Source organism: Chinchilla lanigera, unplaced genomic scaffold (assembly GCF_000276665.1).
Source record: "Chinchilla lanigera isolate Chin_1 unplaced genomic scaffold, ChiLan1.0 scaffold00070, whole genome shotgun sequence".
NCBI classification, from domain to species: domain Eukaryota; kingdom Metazoa; phylum Chordata; class Mammalia; order Rodentia; family Chinchillidae; genus Chinchilla; species Chinchilla lanigera.
In genome coordinates, this window is record NW_004955471.1 from 8,572,906 (window position 1) to 8,591,252 (window position 18,347).

Sequence of the window (18,347 nt, forward strand, 5' to 3'; positions counted from 1 at the left end):
CTTCAACTTGGTGACGTGCAGCTTCAGCGCCAGTGACTCCATTTTAGTCTGGTCTGTTGCACCTCCTACAGGAGCTCAGTCCAAACCAGTGGTCTCCTGTAAATTTTTTTTTCCTGTAAATTGTATGTAACAATATTTGCCACCATTTATGTACCATGGCTTTATAGCCTTGTATTGTCAAAAAGCTTATGATCTATGCTTTCTCTGTATTTTAGATTTCTGACAATTGATTTAAACTATTTTTTCAAAATAAGGTTAAATGCGCCAAATAAGCCCATATTCCTATTGTTGTTATCTTTTTGACCACTTAGGGTTCAACAGCTAAGATAAATTACAGAGCTTTTTAGACAAACTTATGCACTTTGGGTTTTTTGTGGCAGATGCCACCAAATGCTGACTCACAAGATACATATTTCAGTACGCTGCTGTCATTACTTTCCAGAAAATAAACAAGAAGACTATTTAAGAATGCTATTTAAATAATAAACCAAATGTCTAATTTTATTTCAAATTTTTATAAAAATATTAGAAATAAGATGCATAGCTAATTTCAGTAGAATCTATGTGAGATGATAATACATAAAAGATTTTCTACTTCCTTTAATTACTTAATTCTGACTCAGATCTGGACTCTGCCTATTTGAAGCTTTCCTTTGTTATATGGTTCTCCGCTCTGCCCGCTCCAGCTAATAGTGGTACACGAGACAAGCCATTACACATCTTGGGGCACTTGCTTCCTCATCAAAACACAAGGACGCTCATGCAGTCTCCCTCACGGATCCAGGCCATGGGTCAGAAAGGACAGTGTTAGCATATGGAGGTGTTTAATGACTATCTGAAGAAAATATTCTCATTCCATTAACATTTTTCAATTGTTTGAATTTCTTAACATGAAAGATTTCATCACATCATATAATGTACTTTATATGCTTAACATCTGGCACTAGAAACATTTAAAAATAATTTGAAAATATTTCCCCAAAAGAAATAACCACACAATCCAAAAACAATTAGTTAAAATTCCGGTTCGTGTGTATTTTCAACTTGAGGGTGAAATTCTACATCCGGCTGTCTACCGTCTAAGGCTAGAGTCAGATGCATATAGTAGCCCCGAATATGCAAAACAGAATCAACACCTCAGTGGACGGCACTGATCTTGCATGCTAAATATCTGTTGATCCCTTCTAGGTTACAGTTATTTTCATTTTAAGATTACTTTAAGTCTGCTAAATAGAAACTGCATAGCAAACTGTCACATTTATAAATAAACAAAAATCTAGAGCTTCATTTAGAAACAATGATGAAATCTCTAAATTTTGAATTAGAAAAAAAGTTATGACACTTCATAATTTTGATTTCCAGATAATACTATTTTTAAAACTCCCAATACTATCCAAAACCGTAAGATCAATATTTCACATACTGAAAAGTAAATTTATCAATGCTAGCTTTAGGTAGAAAATGTCTGAAAATTCTTGTAACATTATTTTTAACTTTTCACTACAAGTTAAAAGGGGACACGTCAGGGTCCACTAAAAATACGAGCTTTACAAAAAGTAATAGAATAGTAAGTATCCTTTAAAGAGGGACTAATTTTAGTGTCCACTAAACATGTGAGGTTTAAGAAATTAGCTATGAATTCAGACCTTAGGCAGAATGCAGAGAAAGACGAAGCAATGACTAGAGCCTCAAAAGAGCAACACCTTCTTGAGGTGCTAGTTCAAGTTTGTTTCCATGAATGGAGTTAAAAATGCCCTCCTAGTAGTAAAAAGTTAAGTTGGACCTGGACAGTTGTGATGGTTTTGTCTGCTATTCAGCATAAATCAAGTGAAGCACAGAGATTCGGAAGAAGGTGGACAATGGAGAAGGAAGAGGGTAATGGCAGGCAAGACTTTCAAGTGACTCCAAGACAGACTGTATCCCCAAAGAGAGTCCTATTGTTAGGAAGTACTAATAAGCAATTACACTGCAGGTTCTCAGTCAGACGGCTAAGGGAGGGTATGAGCACAAACTGGAGGGTTCTAGAAATGTTATTCGAATTCTTACTGTTTTATGAGAGTTTATAAATTACAGAAAAAATGATAGAACAAATTACAAAAGCTTTGGAGTCCCTCTCCCATTGCTAAGATATGATGTCCAATACCTGAAACTTAAGGATGAGGGGTTTATTTTGGCTCACGATTTTAGTGCATGTTCAGCAGGTTCTAAGAATGACAGTGGGGCAGGGCAGAGGAAAAGGTGTTCAACGCATGGCAGCCATAATGGAGGGAGAGAATGGAAGGGAGGGGCGGGGAGGGGAGGAGACACGGACAAGAACACAACATTCCAGGTCTTGCCCACAGTGACCTGCCTCCAACCAACCTCAGCACTACAGCACATTCAGCTACTGAACTCATCAACAGATGAATGGATGACTCCATCAGAGAGTATGGCACCCAGGATCCAACTGACTTCCAAACACATGAGAATTTTGTGGGACATTTTTAGATTTAAACTTCAACAGAGTGGTAGAAAAAAAATACTGAAAACAGAAAATTATAGATGTCTGAGGTCAAAAAGGTTAAAAAATATTATTTTCATATGTTGTTTATCCCCAGTGGATGTTGTCCACTTTAAATCATAGCTTTAACTACTGAAATATTTAACATTAAACAAATATGTCTGCTGCTTTCAGGCATTTCTCTAGCCATTATACCTATGCGGGAACTTAATTACAATTATAACTAGATATTCCTAACTTACCTAAATATGGAGTGAATTACACACACACACACACACACACACACACACACACACAAACGGTGGGGGGAAGGACTCCATATCTATCCAGAAAAGAAGGGATTATATTATTATCTATTGCATTATCTTTTTTTTTCTGAAAGTATTTTCAAGCACTTCTAATCACATCGAGTGCTACCCCAACTGACCAGACTATGGACATACGGACTCTTCCAAACCCATAAAGCTGAGGTAATAAAAAGCAATAGCTTCCTTTATTCTCAGTCCCAGCTGAGTTAAGTTCTGAGGAAGGGCAAGATGCCCTCCCTCCAAGGGAGGAGGCACAGAGAATGGACCTTTTCAAAGGAGTCCTGTGTCCAGATAAAGACTTCCTGGCCTGTCTTCTTTGTAAATGTTCCCAATTTCTGCTAAGTGCTGAGCTGCCTGTTTCTGGGCGGCTTTTATGACCTGTGAGCAGTATTGGTAAAATTAACTATCACTCATTTAAAACAGAATAAATGTGGACAGATAATTTACGTCCTACAGACCACCACTGAAAGGACTACTAAAAACAACTTCTGTATCTAGCTGCACTACTCTCTGTTCTTGAAAGGAAGAGCCACATAAAATATAAAAATACATCCTCCAAAGTGGCTCAATAAATTGATAATAAATGCGGCAAAATATAAGTGATGTGAGGAACCTGGAGATTAAGCAGAATATGAACTGAGTGTTGGCCTTCAGGGCATTTGCCTAGTGGTCTTGACCTTGAGTTTTAATTTTAACGACCTTCCTTCCACAGTGTTATAGTTTCCATTTTCTGAGAATCTGTTAGATTTCTCCAGCAGTCCTCCTTCCTCTGTAATTGCCCCGGTTTATATCTGGGTGCCCCCATGTCGCTTTATGTCCTCAGAGGCTGGGGCTTGTCAGCGACGGGATTGCAGGGCGCCATAGGGGCTTGGTACTAGGGGTGGGGCCTCGTTGGAAGAGAGGGTCACTGTGGGCGTGGCCTAGCAGGGTGAATCTCCCTTCCCAGCTCCTCCCCTCTCTCTCTGCATTGTGGCGTCAATGACGGCAGCAGCTTTCCTTCGCCAGACCCTCCCGCCATGGCTCCCTCACGAAGGCCCCTCGGCCATGGGCTAAAAACATGCGCAGAAATTAACTTCTCCTTTAAGCTCAGGTGCCAGGTATTGTGTCTCATGAATGAGAGAGTGATTAAGACATTAACTGAAAAGTCAAGTTGGATGTTTGAACCCAACATCCTTGTACTGAGCTCTCTATTAAAAATTACGAGGGCCAAAAAACCCGTATCTCTGCTATATATGTATATAAGATAGAGTGATGCATATTTTCTATGATAAATCATAAAACTTAAGCAGAATGAATAGCTCTCTTTGCATATATACTTGTCAACTTAAAATTTATAAAACTGTATTTCAGCACTTTAAATTACAGTGTTTATCTGGCTTTCATTTTTCCTAACATTCGCAAATCATCTTCAACCACCAGTGCAGGAACCAATTTTAACTTAAAAATAGACACTGATTAATTTACAGAGCGCTATTTTAGAGCCATGTTTTATGTCTTAATGACTGGCTACACATCCCAATTACAATGTGCACTACTATTTGTCTATGCGTTTCTTGTCACATTTTATGTAAACAGAGGAAAGTGCTAGGAAGAATACATTTTAAATTGAAGAGTAGTAAAAGCATTTAAAGACAAAGGTCCTTTTTTAATTAAAATCTATCATAAAAACTTTACTATGCATAACCATACCCTTCTACTAATTAACACTACTGACTTTCAGAGTCAAACCTTCTGGGAAAGATGGAATACTCTTTACCAACATGGAAATTCATAGTTAGAAAATAATCTACAGCTCATTACTAGAATTGTAAGCAATGGAGAAGTTACAAAAATGATAGCATAAATCATACTTCTCATTAGATATACAGTCTATCAGTATAGCTTTGTCAAAAAGAGATAAACTAAGAACCCTACTATATCAATATCAATCTCCTATCAATGATTGATACTTACTATCTTTCTCACATTCAGTTTGTGGGAACATAGAAATGTATTTACCAAGTAGATGACATGATGCTGTTCATTTTGCGCAGAAATCTGGGTGGGTAGGCGGCAGAGGCTGAGAGGAGTAGAATACATTCAACAGTCTGTCTCCTACTGATAACTAAAAGCATTCTTAGGAAAACTACCTGTTTTGGAAGATGACAATAAACTCTTTTTAATTGAAAAGAGTAACTTTTTAAAGTAACAGATAATTTGTATTTCAAGTAGGCTTAAATCATAACAACAGACTACTTTCTGTCTTGTTTAGTTGAATCAACAGAGCTTATATTTATGTCAATTTTGTCTTTAATTTAAAAATAGACATAAAATCGGAGAGGCTAAGGCAGGAAGATCTACAGTTTCAACTCAGCCTGGGAAACTTAGTGATCTAGCAAGACCTTGTTTCAAAATAAAAAAGTAAAAAAGGGCTGGGACATAGTTCATTGTGAAAACCCTGGGTTCAATCCTCAATTCCCCCCCCAACACTCTCTCTCTCTCTCTCTCTCTCTCACACACACACACACACACACACACACACACACACACACTCACGCTCTCAAAGTCATAATAATACAATGTAAATTCAAGTGTCAGATTTATCCTCTTAGTCACTAGGATTCTAAGAGTGTTTGTTTCTTAATTTTCAGGTGCTGTGTTTATCTCAGCTAAGTTCAAACAGGCCATGTACAGAAAGTATTCTGGGAATATTATTACATAAGACACAGCAGTGGAGGGAGAGACAACAGGTATAGGATGGAGTTCAGGTCCGATTCTACCACAACCAACAGTGCACTGTTAGGAAGGAACAAACCCCCTCAGCCTCATGTCGTCCTCCACAGCGTGGGGCCCTGATCTGTGAAGCCCTTCCCATCTTCCTGAGCCTGTGGTCTTGCAGTGAAAACATGCATAAGAAAACTCTTAAAACATGCTTTTGTTTAATATGCAAGTAACATGTAAGGCTTAGGTGCTCATGATTAATTTTAGAGTCTGTCTTGAAAATAAAAGAAAGAGTCATCATTAATTTGATGGAAGCATGTGTATATCCCTTATAAAACGTGGTGTGGTATTAATTTATTAACCATACAGCAGAACGGTAAATGTTAAATGCAGGAGAGTGGCAATCACGGGCAATTACGAGAATCATTACAAGGTATGAAATTTGAGCACTAGGAAAGAATCTGCCCTTGAAATAAAGAAAAACACAGTCTGTGTTACATTACCAATAGTTCATGTTAGAATCCACACAACCCATACAAACAAAAGACTACAACCAAATACAAGGCACAGCTGCCCTTGCTAACAGTTTGTTACTCTTTCAATTACTTGTTCTTTTTGCAGTGCTGAAGCTCGATTCCGTGAACACCACAGCCCAACATAGACCAAGAACACTGGGGCCACACACTCACCATTGCAATCACCAAGCAAGCAGGGATTTGTGTCTGTGCTATGCACAGATGTATTCCCAGTGCCTAAAACGGTGCCTGACACACAGCAAGCACTGGATAAATGCTTGCAGAGTGACGGCCTTCCTTCCGTTCAATTTTCTGCCGAGAATAGACGAGCTACATTCTTCTAGAATTTTTATTGACTTGTCTTTATATCATTAACTTGCTTCTATAAAAAGTAGTAAACCTCCATACTTTAACCACAGGTAGCCCTAATGAAAGAAGTCATTTTAAGTGACAGTGAACATCCAGCCCGAGTGCTTCAAATCTGCTTGTCACCTTCGTCTGAATTAATTAGAAGTAACATTTCTCCTTAGTTTTAAAATTTAAATGAATAAAGAGTAAAGAATTGCTCTTTTGCTATAAGAGTACTTCAAAAAATGGAGGAAAAAAATCTAGATGTAATTTACAAAGTGGGATTAAAAATACACGAAAAAAGAGCTATTAATAAACATGTCTCTGCGTTTCTTCTTTTCAAAACTCAAAACAGTGTGGTCTGCTTCATGCCCACATCAAAGCAAGCCAGCAGACTCAGGAAAGGAGAATGGAGGCTCGATTCAGTATCTCTCTCCCAGTGCCTAAACACATCTTATAAAAATGTTCTTTGAATCAACAACAAATTCAGAAAACCAGAAACAGAACAGGAAGATGAACCCACAAGAGAAAAGAACCATGACATCACCACACCCCCTTCTAGTTTTCTCCAAAACATTTTTCTTACCAGATGAACACAGTGAGGCAAAGAGTTCTATTTTTAATGCATAGGTCTGGCGGTGGAACAAATAGATCAGTGGGCAAACTTTGGTCGTCAGGAAAACAGGAGTCTATAATGCAAGTTAGGCAGGCTTTTAAAACAGCATGTCTGGGACAGAAATTGTCAAAATGAAAGGATGAATGAAATTGTGAGAAAATGAGAAATTTTAAAGTAACTCAGGAGGGTGTGGTAATGTGTAAATGGGCTCAAGGTTCAATTTCTTATACTATATAACTTTTTCTTCTACCCACCAATGTCAGAACTTAGGTTAAAAAAGGAGAATAATAATTGAAAGGTACTGAGAGGAGCTTGCAAAATTCTCATTGTCAAAGTTGGGGCTTTATTCTGGAAGGGAAAAGAATAAATACAGAAAACAAAGAAAAAAAAGTAATCCAAGGTATTGCAAGGCTGAGGCAGGAGGATCACAAGTTAAAGGACAGCCTGGGTAACTTAGATCCTTTCTCAAGGTAAATATGTATTAAAGGACTGGGGGAGCTGCTCAGTGTTTCCTCTGTTCAACCGCTAGTGTGGTGGGGGGAGAGTATGTGTCTGCTCAGGTGAGCTACAGAGAGCTTCTGAGAGTTTTGTGAAGCAGGAGGAAGCCATAAGGTCACCTAGCAGGCAGGGAGTTACTAGCTTTTGCCACAAGTTATCAATGAAACCCCTACGGAATTTGTTAGCAGGCTGTAGTAAGGACTTCAGTCACCTTCCAAATGTTTCTTTATTCATAAAGGCAGTTTCTTAGGACTATGTTTGTACTGGAAACTTTGGTAGAGATTGGCCTTATCGTGAGCTAGGAAACCCCAGCTTTATATATTACAAAACAAAACAAAAAGAGACCCAGAAGGGGATAATCATGTTCCATAATGTTTTTGTTCTGTTCTTTGAGAACAACTTGATACAGAAAATGTGATACAGTCATTATAGTAAACAAAAAGGGATTTCTTTAAAAAGTTACAAATGGCAATCCCACTTCTGGTTATATATCCAAAGGAAATGAAGTCAGCATGTTAAAGACATGGCTCACTTCTCTGTTCATTGTACATTATACACAGTAGTTAAGATACGGAATCACCCAAAGTGTGTATCAGTGGATGTGTGGATTCAGAAAATGGCATATACACGTGGTAGAGTGTTATTCAGCCATTCAAAGAGACATTCTATCATCTGCATCAGCGCAGATGAACCTGGAGGACACTGTGATAAGTAGAATAAGCCAGGCATGGAGATACAAATTCTGCATGATCTCATTTCCACTTGGAATTAAGAATGTCAGTTGTATAGATTCTGACAGTAGAAAGGTGCTTTCCAGAAACCAGGGTTGGGGGAAATAAAAGAACATGGTCAAGGGCTATAAAGTTTCAGCTACACAGGATAAAATAAGGTTTCAAGATCTATTCTACAATACAGTGACCATAATTAATGATGATCTATACCTAAAAATTGTTAAGAAAGTAAATTATGCTTGCTGCAAAAACATTAAGCATATGAGAGGATGGATGTCAGTCACTTGATTCGATCACTTCACAATGTACAGATGGATCAGAGCACCACCTGGTACAGCACAAATGTGTGCAAAGTATTGTCAGTTTCAACACGTGACTTCTGCAGTTCAACAGTTTAGCTCAGAGGCTGCCTGTTCCCTGAACCATTTTTTTCAATAGCAGGTCATGACATTGTTTTGTTCTCCTCTAAAGGTTAGAGTAAAGCACTCCTGGGCCTCATGAATCTCTCATGAGTTGTGATTAAGGGCAAACAAATTCCAAGCACTGTTTGCCTGATAAATCTCTTTCACCTAAGTGCACAGGCATCAAAATTGCCAGCAATAGTAACCCAAGGCCACTTCCATTACAAATTTGGCCTTTGCTTTACTGTGATTCTTCCCTAGATAATGACTCACATGAAATGTTCTCCGTGATTAATCGTGACATTTGTCTTGTAGATGCTGCCAGGAAGCAACGGGGCTGACCGTGGCCAGCCCGGTGACAGAGATCTCTTTGCAAAACAGAAGACAGCGCAGCTTATTCCTCAAGCTCTTCCAGGAGAAACTGAATGATGAGTGCATTGGTGTCTTCATAAAACAATCTGCTAGATGCTTTTAGATCCTCTACCCTAATTACTGGCTGACCTATATATATTTGGCAATGCTTGTGCCTTGCAGGGCCTGATGACTGGACAGGCAGTTAAGGTCCTTGGTTGAGATGAATTTTTTAAAAAGCCAAGATAAGTAGACTAACTTCCTAGGAAAGTATTTTCTTCTGATCTTTGAAATGCTAAAGGGACTACATCAGTGGATTATTTTGAGCAAGGGAAAGTTTGCCATATAAAAGCTGCCACTGTAAACAACTATCCTCCCAACCAGTCATCTGAAGCAGAGCAGATGCACATTCCAGACAAAAGCAGTGACCGTGGACAGCGGGTTGCATGACAGGGCAAACCAACCCAGTAAAGTACATTTTCTGTGGAAATTATTGTATTTCTAGTGCACGAGGCTGTTGCAAAGGTATGGTGAAGATCCAGTAGGACAATGTGTAGAAAATCTACTGTTGTCCCTGGCACGGCCACCGTCATTACAACAGAAACACATTCTGCCGGTTTCTCAGATTGAATGAAGAAATGTCAAGAAAAGGAATGTTTTGGTCTTTTCCTGTGTATCTTCAGTTTTGGATCACAGCATCCCCAAAGTATTATCACATAAGATTGTATGTGATATTTGAGAAAATTTTATGTTTTTTTTGTAATAAGAAAATATCTTGTTAGCAACAAACCAACAGGAAAGGGAAAGCAACCTATTAACCACTTGCTGTCTCTAGAAGGCTTCTTTGCCCGCTGGACTTCTTTGGCAGGTGTGTAATTCCCATGTTAGGGAAATGAAAGGAGCTTTAGGTATCATTTTAAAAACAAGGAGATTAATACAGAGACGTCTAAGAGGTTGCCAGACCTAGCACAAAGAAAGGCATCTGCATGGGATCTCTGCCCTCATACCACTAATTCAGAGATTGATATGATGTTAACTCACCCATCAATGCTATATACTCATGAAAAGGAAGGGAAATAAAAATCAGGAAAATAAATTCCACTGCAGTGGCTCCTCACACAGTATAGCTTCCAGTCCTCACAACAGCCTTGCAGCATAAGTGTTATTAGCACCACTTTCCATGCGAGGAAACTCAGGCCAATAAAAACCTCAAGATCAGTCGCTAACCAAGCTGGAACTCAGAGGCAGGCATCACCCAACGACAAAGCCCTGGCCCTTTCCATGTACCCAGCGCTCGCTGGACAGTTGAATCCTGCACCATGCCTACGAGTGAAAAGGAACCACTTGCTTGTCAGCTAAGCAGAAGCTGAACAGCCAGAGTATGAAAACCACCCCATCCTGTACCTGTGGTGGAGTCAATGGCAAACATGGACGACAGCTGTCCTGGGATGAGCTCATATGCCACTGTGCCATGCACCCCGGAGTCCCTGTCCGTGGCCAGCACACTGATGATCTCCGTGCCTGGCTGGGTCTGGCCACTGATGCTGGTCACGTAGGTTGACGGGTTAAACACTGGGTGATTATCATTCACATCCTCCAGGTCCACGCGGACGAAAGCCTGGGCGCTGAGCCCCCCCTGTGGGATGAAGGAACAGTGATTACAGATGGGCCTCTACTGAAGCAGGGACAGAGAATCACCCAGAAAGATCCCAGAACTGGCTTCTGAATGACACAATACATACGCGTATGCATACAGACATACCTACAGATTCACACGGGTATAGATTCATTTCACTTTTTCCTTGATATGTACACTCCTATGTTTCAGTGCCGATTCTCAAACATGAACAAGATAACCCCTAAAAGACATTATGGGGCAAAAATTTCAGACCAGAGAGGATGTGGTTCAATGTGGACTACCCCTGTGAAAACCTAACTAAGCAGACTTTGGTGTCGACAGACCTACGTGAGGGTGCTGAGCTAAGGTTATCCAGGACAAAAGATTAAGTAGCAGAAAAGAGAGAAGGTAGAAAGTCCTGAGGTAAGAATGCAGTGCACCTCCGTGGCTTGCAGGGGCAGCAGAGGAAGGTGGCAGAGCCTGTGTCAGAGAGGCCAGGTAGGTTTCGGAGGCCCCTGAAGGCTCCGAGAGGCCATGGCTCTTCCCCTGGAGAGCTCTGAGCACCAGAAGGGCTGGATTGGACTCTGATTGCTGTTACTCTGACTGCAGGACAGACTGGGGGGCATTGAGGGTGGAAGGGTGGGTCCTGGGAGGAGGAATCACCAAGTCAAGGGCAGGTGGCAGCCTGAACAGAAAGAGTAGCACGAAGGGACTTGTCTTGTATCATCAGGATGGTGAGCAAATGTAGCCTACACCATTGGAGCAGGAAGAGAATGTATCCTTCTTCCTTGAGGTGGTAAAAGAACTATCCCACATCCTTGGGGCAAGAATTGCTTTGGAATTCTGGACCTTTCAGGCCTTATCAATGTAGGACAGTGTACAGAGAAGTGAGAAGCAGACCTCAGACTAGTTTGTGCTTCCCTCACCTAAAAACAAAGAGAAGAGGGGATCAATAAAATAGAAGAAAATCATTCCTGCAAGTTTTCCATTTCTAAAGTAAAACATGTGTTCCTGCTTTCAGGCACCAATTTCCACTTCTATCTGGTTCATTTGGACACCTCCAGCTTTGACAGATGTCCTTGGGAAGTCATGGCAGCCTGGGTTTCCTCCCGGGTCCCCCCACCTTCTCCCTTTTTCTTTTTCTTCCCCCTTCCTACTGTGTCATGGAGGCACTGAGTGAAACGGACAGAGAAGGCAGGGAAGATGGTTTGGCAGGAAACAGGGAGGGCTGCTCCTGTACAAACACAGAGAAGCACATGTGGGGGGCTGGGGGGCAAGAAGGACCTTGTTTGGGTGGCATTCATGACAGTCGTGGTTCTCACACTCTAAGCTTTCATGCACAGAGTACATCTTCAGAGACTAAAAATGACTGAAGAAATTCACCACTAGGAAGTAGTGAATTACTACTAGTGAACTACTAGGAAATTCACTACTAGGAATTCACTACTAGGAATTCACTATTACTACTGCAATTTCCCACATTCTGAGTTGAATGAAGGGCTGGTTACCAATAGAACAGGAGAAATGAGGGCTAGTGCTGATCGTGATAAAAATGATGGCTGTTCCTACACCTGGCCTGTGCTCGGACAGTGCAGGTGGGCCTGCGACCTCAGCGGAGGAAGAGGCCCGTAGAGGCCCAGGTTGGGGAGCACACGGGTCCAGGTTGAGAGCGCTCTGGCTGTATGCACATAGATAATAGTGTACTGTGACGCGTCTGCCACAGAGTTGCTCTTGCCCCGACCCCCACCTTCTCAGCTTCGCCTTTTCTCTTGCCTTTCCCTTCTCCTCTTTATTACATTTCTCCTCGAGTTTGAGAAATCACCTGGTAAGGGACATCACGGTAGGGTGGAAGAGACAAGCAAAAATAGACATCACCCGGCTTAATATGCTTAAGGGTAAGGCCTGGATTTCGTGAAGATGCCAAATCAGGCAACACTCCACAAACAAGCGAGGTTAGGTGGACAGAGTGAACACACTCCTTGTCACAGAACAATGCCTCCTGCCAGAAAAGTATTCTAGAGCTCAGTCTCACCTTTAATACCTTCATTCTTTAGCTGCTGAATTTATCAAAGAGGGGGGACTTTCCTCTTGTAAAAACTGTTTATGGAATTTGAAATCTATTATATATATATATACATATATATATATATTTTTTTTCTGCTTCCGTTGTTATATTCACCCTTTGCAAGATTTGTATGGTTCTCTTCCTAGCACTGATAAGAGATCAGAGTACAGAGAGGCAAGTGGGTGACTTGCTCATGGAAAATGGGCTTGTAACGGCCCACCTGCGCATCTTCAAGTAGCACAAAGACTCTCCTGTCCTCAGAGCCCTTGGTGACACTTGAAAATTTTAGAGTCTTCTTGTGATAAAAATGCTTGCACATAAGACTCCTTCAATGACTGTTCTAGAGAGAGTGCCTGCCGAGCACTCAGTCTCAGAGAACAAGACAGACCCTGCACTTTTCAGGGGCTCACAGTCCATGAGCCGGGTGCTGCAGTCTCAGCCGGGGGCACAATGGAATGACCCACAGCCGAAAGCTCAATGCCTTTGGTTCTGCCTGTATCCAGGACTGTGCCCTTGCGGAAGTCTGACAGGCCTGAGTCTCAGCTACCTCTTCTCACGGGTCTGCCATCAAACAAATGGTAGAACACAGGTGAACGCATTTATAGTGATTAACAATCCTTAAATAGAAAATAGTGCATACTCTGTATCTGAATACTTGAGTCCAGATTGATTTGTTTTGGAACCACCAAGTTTTTCATGTTTTAAAATGTCACACAGTGTATATATACCAAGTAGCGTCTAGGGTGCCGCCCTATGATCAAGCGCGTCAGAGCTTGAAGCAAAATGTCTGCACAGATGCAGAAACAGGACTGACCTCATGTAAGCTCAGACCTATTTGCTCACCCAGCTAAGCTTTAACAACGTTTCATTTTGAGAGTCGGGGTTTTGGTGAAACAGAAATAGGACTGTGGCACCCCTTCAGATCCAGACAAGTGCTGCGCGTGAGCAGTGAGCCCCAGACAAAGTGAAACCCACAACCAAACGCCCCTTAGGTCCTCACGGTGAAGAGGGAGAAACTTGATTCTGCTTGCTAGCGGATTCTATCAGCTAAAAAAAGAAGTGTGTGTGTGTGTGTGTGTGTGTGTGTGTGTGTGTGTGTGTGTTGTGCAGATTTACTGTGCCAGTGGGTTATTTACATTTGAAAATCACAAAATGAAAGAGATTTAAAATGACAAAATGCAAAATCCTAATGCCTTCTCCCTAAATCTTCATGTGAGACAGCACAGCTATCATTAATGAAGCGATGTGATCAAATCCAGATCTTAGAGATACCTGGGTAACAAGCAAGAGATATATCTGAACACTAATCAATTTAAGAGGCTTTTCCATGAAAATGTGGGGGGAAATGCCATGTTCACTGAGTTCACTGGGTCCTTTGCTCTGAAACTTCGCCCAGAGCCTTCTCTGTGCTCATTTCGCGAAGGGTGGGTGCTGAGTTTTCTCACTGGTTTGGAAAAACCTGCTTTTGGTGGATGAAAACCAGCCGCCCCAGGTAAGAGGCGCTGTGAGAACAGTAAAGAGGAACACAGAGCCAAAACTGCACAAAATGACATTTACTGGGGACTTTTGGACAGAAATATTTCAAATGGCAGAAAGACAGGTGGGTCGCTACACTCCACAGTAAAAGAAAGGGCTTACATGCTAAGCTAGACAGAGACCTGCAGCCAGAAGAACATGCGTGAGCTTTCTCAAGAACTGTTAACTTGTCCAGGGCCAGCTCAGAAATATGTAGTCCCGGTGTTATGGTGGACACAAAATGCTTGACTGAGTATCTTAACAACTTCAGTTTATAGGGCTTAGAATTGTGTTACCACCAAGATGGCTCTAGACCTGTCAAGCTGGACCCCTGCACCCACAGTTTTGGTACCACGGAACCTTCTTGGGAAGGAGTATGCTGGAGAAACCAGGATTCCACAGAACACAGTATCAGGAGACCTGAGCTCAACTCGTTTTCTCCCTCCTAACAGTGCCCACTTCCTAAGGCTGTGCTGCAGCCTCTACCTGTCTTCTGGAAACTTCTGAGGACACAGCTTCATGAGAGACTGTGAGCCAGAATCGCCCAGTGGAGCCACTTCCAGATTCTCTGCCCGTAGAAGCCATGTAGAAGGAGAAATATTTTACTGGGGCTGGGGATTTAGCTCAGTGGCACAGCGCCTCCCTGCCAAGCGTGAGGTCATGAGTTTGATTCCCGGTACCAGAAAAAAAAAAAAAAAAAGAAATTTTTTCTTTAAGCTGCTAAATTCAGGAATAGTGTGTTATGTAGCAAGAAATAATTAGTATATCCCATAAAGGTATGCATGATGAGTATTTCTTAATTTTGTCTTACTCTTTCTTTTCCCAATAGCAAATCATGGGTGACTTTAATTTTTTTAAGTTATACAAAGAAGCTCTTAAACAATCTACCTGAATTCTAATCCCTCCTGCATAGAAGCATACAACATCAGAGCCTTGAAGATCTCCCGGGTCAACTGGAAGAAAAGGGGACTTTTCTGCTGTACTTTCCACTCTGGTGATTATTTACTGCCTATTGTCTTTCTTCTCGCTTCCTTGGACTCTGGAATAGTAGAATGTTAGTATCTATCCTTCACATCTCTTAGCTCTTGTGAGCTGTGGTTTGCATTCTAGTGAGCTTGCTATAAAAGTGCATTCCAGTCCAGATTTTATGGACTAGGTGACAAGAAATGGGGGGCCAGTTTGTTAAAGAAGAACTAGTAAGCTGGGTGTCACCAAAGCCAAGGTAATTGCATTCAAGGAAGATTTTTAAATTTCACGAATTGCTGGCACCATTGTAATCAGGAGAATGACTTTGTTGGAGACATAGGGAAGGCAGATGCACCAAAAGAAACTCAAACAGTAGACAAATATTTGAGTAGATTTGCTATGGAAGACAGAAAAGCAACAATATGCTTTCCTAAGAGTTGTATGCAATTTAGGGAGTTCTTTTTTGTAAGATGTGGATGATTATTATGATTTGTATGGCTATGGAAGTCATTCAAGAGAATTTGAGATATCAATGGTGCAGGAAAAAGAGAATATCCCTGGGAAGGGTACACCAGAGATATCCCGGGGAAGGGTGGAGTGCTTGGACCCTGAATGGTACGGGACCTGCTTCTGAGGCAAGCATCTCCGTATGATAATAGGAAAGCAGGCAAAGAATGCGAGCTGATGAAAAGTCTTGTGAGCAGACTCGGAGGTTGGAAAGGAAGCGCTTCCTGTCACAAGCAGCTGTGCTCCTCCTCTGCAGATGCAGTCAGCTGCTGAGGTGCACGCCTCAGGTCTAGGCAGAGCTGGGATTCTGCCAGGAGACTTCTGGGGAGGGAAGTTTGCAACTGAATGACTTCAATGATAGGGAATAAATCAGTGATCTTAACATGGGAGAAGAATTATCCAATGGAGTGAAAGTGCTCCAGTGAGTGAGACAGAAAGATAGAAATGCTTATCAGAGTAGAGAGTGCTTGAAACCAAGATTTCAGAGAGTGCAATCACCACTGATGAGCCTTGTAAATGAGAAAGGCACAGGGTATTGGATGTAGATTCTGAGGTCTCCAGGAGCAGCGAGGAAGTAGTTGCTGTTGTTGTCTGCGTGCTGAACCGCCTCCAAAGGTTCCTGTGTGGAAAGCTTGGTCCCCGGGGTGGTGCTATAGGGAGGTGGTGTGGGTTATGCGGTGATAGAACCTTGTGGAAGGTTTTGAGGTTGCTGGAGACGGCCCTTGAGGGGGACTGTGGGGCCCTGGTTGCTTCTTTTGTGTTTCTGGTTCGGCAAGTGAGCAGTTTGCTTGCACCATGATGTGCTGCCTTCCCAAGGGTCCAAAACAATCGGGGCTTTTATTCATGGACTGAAACCTTCAGGATTATGAGCCAAAAGGACTTTTCCCTTTATAAGTTAATTATCTCAAGTATGTTGTTACAATGACAAGGCTGACTAATACAGTGCTGATGGGGAAGATTGTAAGGTGTAAAAGTTTTAATCATAAGGGGGTTTAAAGAAGGAAAACAAGAGGAGTGTCTGTGCTATAGGTTGACAACATAAACCTCAAAATCAAATTGGCCTTTGATGGAGGAAGGGCCAGACGTGACTTGGATGATGGTTTGGGGGAAAGAAGGGTGCCTGCCTTCCAAGAGCATACTTAGAAGAATCCCAGGCTTCCCTGAAAGAGACTGGAGGGAACTGCTATCTTTAGGGGACAGACTATTTTTAATCAGGACAAGGAGATAAAGGGCCAACCAGGGACTAGGTTGAGTTTATAAAGGACACTGATAGCTGATGTGAGTTTTAGAAGGCATGGTAGCAGAATTTAGAGGGCAGAAAGGATGAAAAGGAGATTAATTCAAATTAAGGGATGAACCAAGCAGTGTGTATGACAATACAGATAATAGCAGGGAAGCTCACGCTTTTGGAGATAAAAATGAAGTGGTGCTTAAGACATTTCGTATGCTGCTCCTTGCAGCATATAAAAGAATGATGCAAAATCTCTTGCAGGTGTGATTCTGATGGTTTAGCTACAAACACAAGGATCTGGGCAAAGCGTACCCCCAAAATGCATGGGGCAGTTAGTCCTCGAAACAAAAGATGAAAATGTGAGCTAGCACAAGCTTTTAGATGGTGAGTGTGCCTTTCTACCCAGCAGATTTCCTTTTTCAGTCCCATCTCCATTGCACACATACACTACATATCATTGCTTCAATAGCCAGCTTTTATCCTGAACACATACAATGGCAAAAAGCTAAGTCAATTTACTTTCTCTATTATTAATCTGACAAAATCCTCCCTTAAGCCTGGAGTGGTGAGATAGAGTTGAAATAGATTTATCTCAGGCACATATTTCAGCTACAGAATTCAGATGTAGCAAAAACTGGAGAAAGAGTTCATAAACACACACACACACCAAAAGTGAGAACACCATTCACTTAAAAAAGTGTATGAGAAAAGGAAAGAAAAATAAACAGATTTAAGGATGGCATAATTAAGTTACAGAGCTTTATTATAACAAAACACTTGATTGCCAATGAAATCCAATTATTTGGTTCCATTATGTAATTTTATAGCACACCCATCATGGTTTTTATGCATGACATAAATAGCAGAAGCACCAACAGCAAAAATAGAATATTTCCGAGGTAGCATTAGTAAAGTAGGAGATGTAATGGACTTTAAAAAATATTGACAGTCATCATAGGGATAAATAGAGCAGCAGCAAAGAAGCCCAGAACATCTTGGGTATTTTATATGAAGAATTCTTCTATTGACAGGTAAAATCTCTTAGGAACCCTCGTAGAGGGGTTCTCAGCAATTTCCTTATGAAGGACTCATAGGACATTTATTAGAAAGAGTAAGGGTCAGAGGGAAGAAACATAGATTGTCAAGGTGACTATATAAAGTGAAAGGACTTTTTCAAGCCCAGTTTATCATTTTAAATAAATTCATTATGGCTTGACTTCTGACTATGTGAAGCCAGTTTATTCTGTGGCAGCAGCCTGGGTTGCTTCCAGGGGCAGCCGACTAGCAGAGGCAGTGCCTGCATTGTTACCTTCAATTTTACCAACCTTTGGATGGTGCAATTCTTTTTTATTTTTTGGTTTTGTTTTTTCTTTCAGGACCAGGAATTGAACTCACGACCTTGCGCCTGCCAGGCAGGCGCCGTGCCGCTGAGCTAAATCCCCAGCCCCGGATGGTGCACTTCTGATGGACACACCCC

The 18,347-nt window shown here is 41.5% G+C and overlaps 1 protein-coding gene across 1 annotated transcript in view; it reads right to left on the reverse strand.

Moving 5' to 3' along the window:
• Nucleotides 1-18,347, reverse strand: part of Dchs2 (dachsous cadherin-related 2) — a 221,502-nt gene that overhangs the window by 87,374 nt on the left and 115,781 nt on the right. The window contains exon 4 of the mRNA XM_005400929.2: nt 10,373-10,604. Within this exon, the coding sequence (XP_005400986.2) occupies nt 10,373-10,604 (232 nt within the window). The remainder of the gene's footprint in view (nt 1-10,372; nt 10,605-18,347) is intronic.